At 35.8% G+C, this 13,075-nt stretch overlaps 1 protein-coding gene across 1 annotated transcript in view; it reads left to right on the forward strand.

Moving 5' to 3' along the window:
- The window catches only part of LOC149786076 (mitochondrial carrier homolog 2-like), a 54,632-nt gene that overhangs the window by 19,917 nt on the left and 21,640 nt on the right, over positions 1-13,075 (forward strand). Inside the window, exons 4-6 of the mRNA XM_089976371.1 lie at positions 775-861; positions 6,143-6,200; positions 9,649-9,700. Coding sequence (XP_089832497.1) covers positions 775-861; positions 6,143-6,200; positions 9,649-9,700 — 197 coding nt within the window. The remainder of the gene's footprint in view (positions 1-774; positions 862-6,142; positions 6,201-9,648; positions 9,701-13,075) is intronic.

Genomic DNA, 13,075 nt, shown 5'->3' on the forward strand with positions numbered 1-13,075 from the left:
AGTTGATTTTTTCATGTTATTTCCCAGCAAAAGACCCAATAACTGTAAGATATAAATTTCCTCTTCTTTGTCAGGTTATGAAAGGAATATTGGTTCTTTACCATTCTAATGCTGACTGAGAGATTGTTCAGTATTGTTCACAAAAATAAAACTGAATTCAGATCCAGGCTCTCTAACCCAGCACTTAGTACTTTATTGCTGCAAAACTTTCATAATGTCAGCTGGTACAAAGTGTTTTGAAATGTAATATGAGAGTTGGTTGCTTTTTAAAGCTCAAAGTGTTATATATGAAAACTTGAAGCAGTAATTGATGTTAAAATTCCAGAGGGATAAATAAATCATTTTGTACATATGCTCATTGAATTTTTATCTGTTATATGTGGATTACTCTTTTTCTGCTCGGATTACTCTTTGTCCACTTTGATTACACTTTTTCCTCGCCAGGGTTTGGCATGTACGAGCTTCTCACTCAAATGATTTCACAGAATTAATATTCGTGTGGGAATTTTAAGGTAAGGTTCCTGAACATTTGAGATTTGTTAATGACTTTTTAAAGTTTAAAAATATGTTACTGTAGTATTTGTCTGATCTGTTCAGTTTCCTGGAGGCTTGTGATGGGTAGGTTGTGGTTGTGTAATTTCATACTTTTATTTGGTGAAAAAGTCATTTTCATCCATGTAAAATATCTACTATATATAGAAAAATAAATTGGAATGGAATTATGCATACTACATTTGATCTATTCATTAATCAACTAACAATTATATTTGTCAGTACTTCAAGCCTGCAAAAGAACAAAAAGAAGAAACAGAAAAGAAAGAGGAAGACTTGGTAGACTGGCTGAAAACATTTGCAAAGGAGGTAGACTGGTTTCATTTTTGTTACATCAGCCATGCATAGGTGTATCATTTTTAGCTCAACTGGTCATTGACCAGAAGAGCTTATGGGATGACCTGTTGTCTGTCGTACATCACAGCAGCCATCATGAAAATCTTGGTATTTCTACTCCTCCTAAATGAAAAGTCATCAACATGTTGTTTTTACTGCAAGATATCTGTCTAGTTGGCCTTAAATGAAAATTATTTTACTCGGAGTCAACCAGTGTGGCCATCAGAACTGCAGTGTTGAAAACTTGTTATTGTTACTCCTGGTCACCATGGCAGCCTTTTTGAAAATCTTAATATTGCTACTCCTTTTGAACAGAATGCCATTTTAGTGTGGATTTTCACAAGAAGACTTCTTTTGATGTGCATTTATTGAACATCCATAAATGCCACCACAGTTGCCATATTGAAAATGTTGTTGCTACTCTACATTAATGGATAGTCATATCAGCATGGGGTTTTCAATAAACAACTTATTATGATATATGGTTGAAAATGGTGCAAATCTGATGTCCAATATAGCCACCACAGCAGACACTGAATGAAGTCATATCAATATGAGGTTTGCACCAGGGTACATTTTATAGTGTCTGGTTTTAGTTTTAAAAAATTGTGAATTTGTTATCCAATATAGATGCCACAGCAGCGATAATTAAAATCTTCTCACTGTTTCTGCTTTATGGAAAGGCATATTAGTATTGGGCTTCCACCAGAAGACATATTTTAATGTCTAGATGATACTAAATGAAGAGGTTCTAATCTGACAGCCAGTATGAGCTCTGTGGCAACCATCTTGAAAATCTTGTTATTGCTTCTTTTCCTAAATGGAAAGTCAAATCAACATGGTATTACACTAGAAGTCTTATTGTGGTGTCTAGTTGGGCCTGAATGAAAATAGTACCAATCTGACCTCACCTATGGTTGCCACAGAGAACATGTTGAAAATCTTGTCACTAATTCTCATATCGACATTGGGTTTTCAACAAACATCTTCTAATGGTGTCTAGTTCATCATAAGTGAGAACACCATCTTTCATCCAGTATGGCTAATTTGAAAATATTGTCACTGAAGAATGTCACAGATGATTTCAGTACTCAACAGCTAAAAAGATTAAATTTTCTTATCTTGAAGTCCTGGAAATTTTTATTGAACAGTAAAGTGTTTTGTGCCTTCTAGGTACTTTCATTTCTGTGATGTTGTCATTATTGTTGTTGGGATAGGCATAGTTTATTTCATGAAATCTTGAAGGGTTATAGCTATGACAGATGAAAGTATTGTACAGTGACCTCAAGTGATTCCTTTAAGTTTTTGTGTTTAGCTCCATTTTTATGAATTTCATAATTTAAGTTAGCTATTTATCACAGAATTAAAAAAATTGTGGATTTCGTGGTTGCTACAAATTACAAATTTGAAGCCCAAAAAAGAGTGATCATGCTGTGTCAACAATATGAAATCTTATTCAATCAGTAAAAATTTACATAACAGTGATAATCTAATTTCCCTCTCCCCCGCCAAAAAAAAAAATACCTAATAAAAATATATGCTAATGAAGATAAATGGTTCATTATTTACAGCCACGATACCTGATTTCTGCATTAATGTTAAAGGTACTGCCTATCATCAACAATAGTAGCTCACAGTGACCTAACTTTAGTAACTTGGATGGTATGACCATTTGTCTTCCATCCATCTGCCTAACCATTGACACATGCTTGTGAACATTCTTCTGGAAGCTTCATTTCTGATCACATTTGACATTTGAACTTGTATTATCAAGACCTTAAATTATGTTATGAGTGACATCCATGTATATTAATGAAGTTATCTTGCTTCTAATTGGCTGAACAAGTAAAGACTGTAGAGGCTATTGATTGGGTGAGAGATTATATTATCACCAAGCTATTAAGATTGCTACCATGTTGTACCCTTAAGCATAGTACTCTACTCAAATGGCCTCAGCACCAAACTAAAGTCAATAACAGTAAGTGACAATAACTAATTAAAAATGCAATACAGAGTTCTTAACAATGGGTTTAAAGGGAAAATTATTGGATGCTTTTGGTGTGCTCAGTTATTTCTTGTTTATTTTTCTTTCTTTGTAATGTTTCCATTGTGAGTAAAATAAAGACTTAGAGATAGGTGCACATTCCTTATATTTATATAATATTCTTATAGAAAACATTCAGAACAAACACTGAACAGTTTTCTTTTTCTTCAAATACGTTACCTGATCATCATGCCTTAGAAGTACAATCACTTCCTTGCAGATCCAATGCTTCAAGACTAAAATTGTTGGCTGTAAAGCTAAAAGCTGTCTACTCTGATATGTGGCATTCACACAGAGTGATCAGTGTTTGGTATAGAGATTGGTACAAAATCCTATATGTACCCCATGTATTACTTCCATTCATGCCAGATGGTACATTGTCTTGAATGATTTTGGAGACTTGTGTCAGTAGTTTGTACTCAACTATAGAGTGTCTGATCGCAATGAAGTATTATATTTCCAACTATTTCTTGCTTTTACTATCCAAGTTGAAGTTTTCTCTGTATTGTAGAAGTACAGCTTTTGTGGTAAATATGCATATTAGGCACCCTTTTGTTGTTTCCTGTGCAGGTTGTTATGATGTGCAGTCAGATAATTGTACTAAACCTGTAATACAGATAATTTTTTTGTCTGAAGAAGAATTTAACTGTTTGCAATGTAAGTTTAAATGACAATGCATGTATGTCGTCTTCTGTGGATGTGCAGTCAGATAATTGTACTAAACCTGTAATACAGATAATTTTTTTGTCTGAAGAAGAATTTAACTGTTTGCAATGTAAGTTTAAATGACAATGCATGTATGTTGTCTTCTGTGTAATATTCTGCTTATGTTTGGATACATAAAGGTTAGTGTGCTTTTAATAGCGTCTAGTCAAAAGCATCCACTTCTTCGTGATAAAGCAATGCTAAAATGACTGTGTAATCTGTCACTTGCTTCACATGTAATATTTGATGAAATATTATAGTAGCTGAGCTTGAAAGGTGCAGACCTGCCACTTATCCTGATTTACTGTCGATCATCCCAAAATTTTCTTCAAAAATCGAAAAATCCCAATTTTCTGATTTATTTTCCCAACTCCCAAATTTTTTACAATGCCAATTTTTTTAAAAAAAATACCTTTTTGATTCATGATGGCTGTACAAAGAGAGTAAAAGTGATGCAGAAATTCTGTGAGGAATACACTACAGTCATACTGTCAAAATCTGTAATTTTTTTCATTTTTATCTTTTTTGCTGATATTTAATGTGTTAATTGAATTAATTTTATGTTAAGTAAATAGCATAATCTAGAGATATTGATTCTTTGGTAAAGCTTTTGTAAAAATTTGGTCACAAACACTAATCCTGAATTTTTTAATTCTCCAAATCCCAATCTTTTTCTATTGGCAACCATTGTAAGGTCAATCTTACCTTGAATGTCAGAGGAGGAAATCTCTTTATCCAGTATGTCTTTTGCTTGTTATGACCAAAATTTTGTCCATCTCTTGCTCCATAAACAGCTTGGTCCAGAGTTCCAACATCTGTTGATGTTTTGATCAAGAAAGACCAGCTGGCATTCAGACTGTTAAAATGGTCTGGAAAGTAGTCTGGATCATATAAAACAAGTCCTCAGAAACAAATATTTCTCACAAGTGGTGGAGAGAATCACTCAAGTGAGATGGCCAGTACTTTCAAACCATAGTAAGGAAAGTGGAGAGTTTTTGCACAGTGATACAAGCAAGGACACATTTGCCAGCTTAAGGCATCAGTACCCCCAAATGTAACTTTCTACTTGGCTTTTTGAAGTGAAAAAGTTAGATTTCATCATTATGAAAGGTTATTGTTCCACTATTTCAGATGTGCTGCATCATTATGAAAAAGTGAGGATACAGGACAAAGACATTTCCAGTCTTCTGGCTAGCTTTGATTTCTCATGACCAAAGGTGTTGGCTCTGTGTCAGAAGTGGAATCTATCATGGGTTCTAAAGGCGGTTTGAACTGCTTTAAAGAGCATTGATTGTTCACCTCTCATATAAGACCAACTTCTTGTCCAAGCTACTTCAAGTAGGATAGCGAAAAGCATGTTTTATCAGTCGACCCGAACTATCAACAGTTGTCAGATGAGTCAGTATCATCCTGATGATCACTGCTTTTGTTGTCAAAAACAGGCTCCCGCTCATGGGCAATCAGTCCTGTGAGGTGAAACCTTGTTCCAACATGGAGCCTTGAACTCTAAAAGCCATCTGCAGGACGTGGTGCCTAAAGGGAATTTGGCTTGCATGAAGACGGAAATCTCATCTGTTTTTATCTTTGAACAAGGAAAAGAGTGATATTGCAGCTCCAGTTTTGTCATCCTGGGTATGATGGGTTTTTTGTTCTGTATCCAGAGAAATAACCCAAGATCAAAAGCAGTTGTTATGCATTTTGGATGATATGATAAGGGCAGTCACAACAAGCATTGTATTCAAGTGGCATCGGTTGGAGTCATCTTTCTGTAGTTTCTACCTCCAAGATCTTTCATCCCATAAGGCTAACATGGATCTGGTGGGACCTGTTGCTGCAGTGCAATACACTACCATTCCAGGTTAATCAGCAGTTTCTTGACACAGCAATCTGACTTATATATATATATATATATATATATATATATATATATATATATATATATATATATATATATATATATATAAGGTCAGTGCTCCAGCTAGACATTGCAAACATTTAGAAAGTTCCCCACACACCTTAGGAGACTGGAGATGGCTGCTCTCGGCAGTAAGGGAATGTAAATCCCTCTTGTTCTGACCTATTCCTCTAAGGTATTTTGATCAGGTAACATATTTGAAGAAGAAACCAAGTTTTGGAGTTAAATGTTTCTTCTTTAATACTTGCCTGCTTATAATATGGATACGCCCTCCCAGCTGTAGTTACATTCTGCTTGGAGAGCACATATTCTTATCCAGTAGTAACTAAGGTGCAGCTAGGATTTGGCACCAATCCTATATAAAGGGGGAAATCACTCTGTCTGACTGCCATATATGTGGGCAAACGAGTTTAGCGTTATAGCTGGATTTGCAAGGTAGTGGTTTTACCCCTAAGGTATTATGATCAGGTAATCATTTTGAAAGAAAGATAATTGTTCCAAATAGTGTCTTTTACAATGGACATGTTTTATTGCATGGATCATATGAAAGTAATAAAAATAATATTATGAAAAGTCTCTTTTTGTTGCAGACCTCACAAGAAACAGTAACAAGATGTCTAGGTCTAATTGCCAGTCAACCTTTCCATGGTAAGTGATGCAGACATTTATGATAAGATAGTGACATTAGGAAAATATGTGAATACCTTTTTTCATACTCAAAAAACACAAATATCTGTAACACTACAGGAATATGATGTGGATAGATATGCAAAAAGTTGGATGTGTAGTCTAGAAGGTGAGGCTCAGAGGTATAAAAGGCATTTGCTGATGTTGCAGTTTAGCTTCAGGTTTAAAATGGACAGTTGGTGTGGAATGATTTATGATCAGAAATTGTATCTCTTTGTAGATTATACTCTCCAAACCTAATTAACACAGCAACGGTCAGTATTAGCCATTTCAGCAACATTTTGTCTTGAAATATGACATTCTGTGGACATCATATGTTGTAGATATGCAAAAGAAAGTGATTTATACTCAATTTATTGGATATTCTTATAATATATATGGTACAGATATTATATCCCACATATTAAAATGAATTCAATTATTCCTTTTGGCTATCCCATTCTATAGTGATTTAATGGTTAGTATGGAAACAGAAGTGTCTGGATTTGAATCCAGACCATACCAGGCTGGTTTGACTGCCATTGTATGTCTCTAGGAAAGGCACTTAATTCCATTTGCCTTAGCAGGACATAATCTTTCATGTATTAATATGTAACTAAACACAAATTGATCAATAAATCATTTCTTCCAACCTGGTTAAAATGATATCTGTGTCATAAATTTGACAAGCTAACCTTTCAGTAAATAGTCTCAGTTGTGCAATTAATAAACAGATTACTACATTTTCACAAGGACTTATAAAAATGGTAATAACAGCTGCCTTGCTAGGTGCTCAGCATTAAAAGGTCAGTGTTAGGACTGATTGGCTTCATGTCAGGATAATGTGACTGGGTGGGACATGCTACATGTCTGCGGCATGATGCCCCAGTGCTTGACATCACTGCCACACTGCAGACATTGTAGCAGTATGACTGAAACGTTTTTAAAACTACGTTAAAAATCCAAATCAGACACACACTATATTTTCATAGCTGCCTGTTTCATGGACTTCTACACTCTTAACAAATGTAGACTTATTAACAGGGTCTGTTATTTAAAGGTCACTGGCCATACTCCAACATTTTTCTATTTATATCAGAATTGCATTACATGTTTAAAAATAGTTATACTTGCACAAAAAGAGCAAAAAAATTATCAAGTGTAAAGAAGAAATAATAATTTAATTACTCGAAATAGAAGTATACAACGCTGTTACTTCCCCTTAGTTATGATTTCCCACCTATAGAGGACGCCAGCCAGAAATGATGTACATTTATCCCTACAGGATGAAGTACATGCTTCTTGTTGTCAAAAAATAAAACACTATAAACTATGGATAGGGAATATTTGGATGAAACTAATGAAAACTTATTTACTGTTCAGCCTTATATTGGTATGTGAGCATGATGGACTAGATCGTGTCGCTTTCAAAACTGCTCCATTGTTTCAATTTATTTTGAAAATTCCTGTTAATACAGGTAAAAAGAATCAATGCTGGCTTCCCTGTGTCTGCAGACTTTATAATAAAAAAGATGAAAGAAATTGGCACACTTAAAGAATCCAAAGGAACCAAACTTGACTTCCATTTGTCTGCCAACTTCAGAAGAAAATATCGGCACACTAAAAAGATACCAAAGTCAAGTTTCTGTGGTTGGTTTGCATTGTAATAAAATAACCTGTGTATTTGATATCCTATTGGTGAGTTTATTGCTCCCTGCCAGTTGTGTTTATCACCTGGGCTTCTATTTGTTTGCCATATGTAATCATAATTGATGTTTACAGGGCAAATAGTATACACAATAATAACTTGCTTTAATAATACTTTTTTAACCCATGCTAGCAGAAAGATTATCATTTGCACTCACATTGAATGTATTTTAAAATAATGATTTTTTTTATTTGCAAGATACCAATTTATAGTTAACCTGGATACAATACAATCTGGGTCAGTTTGCAATAAGTAACATATCATGCATAAATGTCAGGTGCCTTCAAGCAATCGGGTGATACTTTCGTCTCATTTGCGATTTTGTTATTTGACATAAAGTGATGCACACTACACTAAGGATGCATACGCAAGCCGGCATCTGCTACATATATGGAGTTTGTGGATATATAATTTTTTTCAATAATTTTCGCATGATGAAAAAAGAAGGAATATATGATAACAATGCAAGGTTAATTTCTTTCTTTTATTTTCAAACAAATGTATGTTTGTCAATTTATTTTGTACGGTGTGTGTATGTGTGTGTGTGTGGGCAAGTTAAACACAAAATTATTTCCTTTCTAATTTGTACGGAATAATTGAGCAAATATGATTGACGATATTGACCAGTAATGACAAGCTTTCAGTTAACACGCACACACACTAAGACAACTTGAAAAATGAAACAAACAATAAAATTAACTGGTAAGAGCTTCATATTGCAGCAACTAAATACTGACAAAATGCTCAACATTATTCTCTCTCTCTCTCTCTCTCATGTGCAATCTAGTATGGTATGCAGCTGTGTTACAATGTGAAGCCTAAAATTAAGAATATTTGTTATAATATCTTGTACACTACCCTTAGCAGAATGTATACGTATTATGTAGAATATTATCTGTTACGCATTTTTGTTTTATAAATGATTATTGATAATTTGACCGGGAGACTTAAATTGAGAATGTTGTTGTGCAGATGCATATATTTTTTAGCATAAAAAATGTATATAAATATTTTAATTAGAACAAGCAAGATATGTCAGTTTGTGTTTTCTCTCATAAAAATATGTATGTTACGAAGTATGATTACTTTCTTTCAAAGAATATCAATAGTTTTTTTAATTTAGTTTTTTTTTCCTAAAACCTATCTTACATAGCATCTACTTTTTTGTTGAAGAAAAAGAACGTACAAACTATTGTTAAGTTTGGCCAAATTGCATTTCTAGTTGGGCCGAATTGTCTTTGGGCCAAATTCACATATATATTCCGGCATAAACTTTCCCACCCCTCCCCTATTCAATCCCACAGATTAAATCCACTTTTTTCTGATAAACATGGTTTTTTGGAAAAAGAACAAATGCTTTTTTCCCATCATCACTCTTTTGGTTACATCCATATGCAACACAGTGCACCATATTTGCTGTACAAAAGCACGATCGTACACTATATCACATAGACATTTACGTGGGGAAATTAAGTACTTGAATGGCTAGGTTGAATAGAAGGGATAAATGTACTGCATATCTGGTTTTGGCACGTGGAAACTACCGATTGTTTACGGAGATTGCCGAATACTTTTTTCATTTTATAAAGTGGAGTTTTATGTCTAATTAAACATTTTTATGGTGTGCATAAAAAAGCAATGTGTTTTGTTTATGACTATAATAATATCACATGTTTGTACAATATAGGTGGCCAGTGACCTTTAACTGTTCATCTCTTACAGTGGTGATGCTAAGGTCCATGGCACAGTTTGTGGGTGGAGAGAAGCAGTACAGGTTTGAAGTGTTCATAACTTATGTTTTTTTTTTGCACCATATTTTGTTGATTGAACGCTAAATAGAATTCGGTATATAATGACAAATCAGCATGTACTGTACAAAGGGGAGTGACATAATAATTGCTTTATTACATTTTAGTTATGAAATCACTTGTAATATCTATCATAATGCTGTGAACTCAAGGAAGGATTTGAAATAGGTTTATTTGATTGTACCTACTGTTCTTCATTGAATAGTAAATAGTAAAATATTTTCAGAAATTTTAAACATTGTGTGAATGAAAATAAAATGTGTTCAGCTTAATCACAGGAAATTTTTTAGATGATTTGCAGATATGCGTTTTTCAAAAATCTAATTTCATAATTCCACTGAAGTCCTTTAAAATGAATGGTTAAAAAAATTCTAAGCCACATACATTTTTCTGTACTGAATACATTCATCAATCACATGAACATTAAGAAATAAACTCTTCTGCCTCTCAAATCAAGCCCTTCCGGAAAGAAAAATGTTTTTCATGTCTATATTCCATACATTCAAAAGAGAAGAAACCTATTATCTTCCCATCCCAGCAACCCATATACCAGATGTGTACCACTTTCCCAATGGTACAATCAACATCACACTGCATGGTCTCTGTCTTTTCATTATAAAGTGGCTTGATTCTGCACAGCCATCTAGAAGTATTTTGCAGCATTTTGGCAACCATAGTTTTGTATTTAACTCCATAATTGTCTAAATGTTTTGCAGTTTGTTGACATGGTTTTCTCAACTTCTAGTTGTACTCAGTGTCATTGGTACTTGCTGTCTAATTTGTCAGTTCCTGAATGTTTTTTTTCTTGTTTACAAGCAATTGCATTATTTTTATAGTTAACACTTATGGGTTATTATTTTCCATTGTTTTGTCATTCTTGTTGTTTCAATTATACAGTGATGACTAAATTATGTCAGTTAAAAAAATTAAGGGTCATTGAGGACACAGAAGATTTGCCTCACTTGTATAGTAAGTGTTCCTCAGCTTCACTATGGAGAGTTTATATTAGGTTGTCAATTGGAATGAGGTCCATGGTCCTGCACAAACATTAGAAAAGCAAGGAGAGACTGTCAAGAGTCAACTAACAGTGACATTTTGAGCTGTCACTCCAAGACATTGTTGATAATTAGTGTGGTGGGGAATGCCATGATTGCCTTTTTCACATTTCATGCCAACAGGGATGGTATTATGAAGCCTGCTTTTTATGTTGTATCAGTGAGCTGCAGAGCTGCCCATGCTGTGCTCTCACCCCAGGTGCTTCTGGAGTTACCAGTGAGGAAATAGTGTGGTAGATAATGTTGTGGTTGCTAACTTAGAGGAGTTTCTATTTCTCTGTTCATCACATCAGTCCAGTACATTCTTGGAATTGATGGGAGTTCGATCTCCCAATATTGATAGCCAACAGGGGCAACCCCTCCAACTGCATATCCAAGCATGGTCTCACTGCCTGTAAGTCCATGTGAATGGAGTATAACACTGATCTCCCTGGAAAGTTTTATCAGCCATCTTTGTCATACACTGATGCTTTGGTTGCCAACTTACCAGTCTAGCCACCTGTCCAGCTATTCTTTTCACTTTGTGATAAGAGGTCATGCACGTTGGTGACACATGCCTTGTACCAGGTGATTTAACCATTCTGTGTGGGGAATCTATTGGACTAGTCAGTCCACCATACAGCTGCCCATTGAGCCACTTATTAAACCACCTGACCAGCCTACCTTCTGGACATCCATCCATCCCACCAAGACAAACTGTGTCAGTTGGATAGCAAACCTATGTTCATGACACATCCAGTGGATAGATGATGTGTTATGCCTGGCAATGACAACCCCATAGAGAGTGCAGGGACAGCTTTGATCAGTTGCTCACAGACCCCACCTTGGAGCATACAGAGTTTAGCTTTAAGCAGCAGTTGAGGGACAGCTGTTGTCTGCTCTAAGTGTTTACATGCCAGGCCTATAAGGTTATAGACTTAGCAGTTGAGGGAGAGCTGTTGTCTGCTCTAAGTGTTTACATGCCAGGCCTATAAGGTTATAGACTCAGCAGTTGAGGAGAGCTGTTGTCTGCTCTAAGTGTTTACATGTCAGGACTATAAGGTTATAGACTCAGCAGTTGAGGGAGAGCTGTTGTCTGCTCTAAGTGTTTACATGTTAGGCCTATAAGATTCTAGACTCAGCAGTTGAGGGAGAGCTGTTGTCTGCTCTGAGTGTTTACATGCCAGGCCTATAAGGTTATAGACTCAGCAGTTGAGGAGAGCTGTTGTCTGCTGTAAGTGTTTACATGTCAGGCCTATAAGGTTATAGACTCAGTAGTTGAGGAGAGCTGTTGTCTGCTGTAAGTGTTTACATGCCAGGCCTATAAGGTTATAGACTCAGCAGTTGAGGAGAGCTGTTGTCTGCTGTAAGTGTTTACATGCCAGGCCTATAAGGTTATAGACTCAGCAGTTGAGGAGAGCTGTTGTCTGCTGTAAGTGTTTACATGTCAGGCCTATAAGGTTATAGACTCAGTAGTTGAGGAGAGCTGTTGTCTGCTGTAAGTGTTTACATGTCAGGCCTATAAGGTTATAGACTCAGCAGTTGAGGAGAGCTGTTGTTTGCTCTCAGTGTTTACATGTCAGGCCTATAAGGTTATAGACTCAGTAGTTGAGGAGAGCTGTTGTCTGCTGTAAGTGTTTACATGCTAGGCCTATAAGGTTATAGACTCAGCAGTTGAGGAGAGCTGTTGTCTGCTGTAAGTGTTTACATGTCAGGCCTATAAGGTTATAGACTCAGTAGTTGAGGGAGAGCTGTTGTCTGCTCTAAGTGTTTGCATGCCAGGCCTATAAGGTTATAGACTCAGCAGTTGAGGAGAGCTGTTGTCTGCTCTAAGTGTTTACATGTCAGACCTATAAGGTTATAGACTCAGCAGTTGAGGAGAGCTGCTGTTTGCTCCCAGTGTTTACATGTCAGGCCTATAAGGTTATAGACTCAGCAGTTGAGGAGAGCTGTTGTTTGCTCTCAGTGTTTACATGTCAGGCCTATAAGGTTATAGACTCAGTAGTTGAGGAGAGCTGTTGTCTGCTGTAAGTGTTTACATGTCAGACCTATAAGGTTATAGACTCAGCAGTTGAGGGAGAGCTGTTGTCTGCTCTCAGTGTTTACATGTCAGGCCTATAAGGTTATAGACTCAGCAGTTGAGGGAGAGCTGTTGTCTGCTCTCAGTGTTTACATGTCAGGCCTATAAGGTTATAGACTCAGCAGTTGAGGGAGAGCTGTTGTCTGCTCTCAGTGTTTACATGTCAGGCCTATAAGGTTATAGACTCAGCAGTTGAGGGAGAGCTGTTGTCTGCTGTAAGTGTTTAC

The sequence above is a fragment of the Sinohyriopsis cumingii genome, chromosome 12, assembly GCF_028554795.1.
Source record: "Sinohyriopsis cumingii isolate HCF-2022 chromosome 12, ASM2855479v2, whole genome shotgun sequence".
In the NCBI taxonomy this organism is placed as follows: domain Eukaryota; kingdom Metazoa; phylum Mollusca; class Bivalvia; order Unionida; family Unionidae; genus Sinohyriopsis; species Sinohyriopsis cumingii.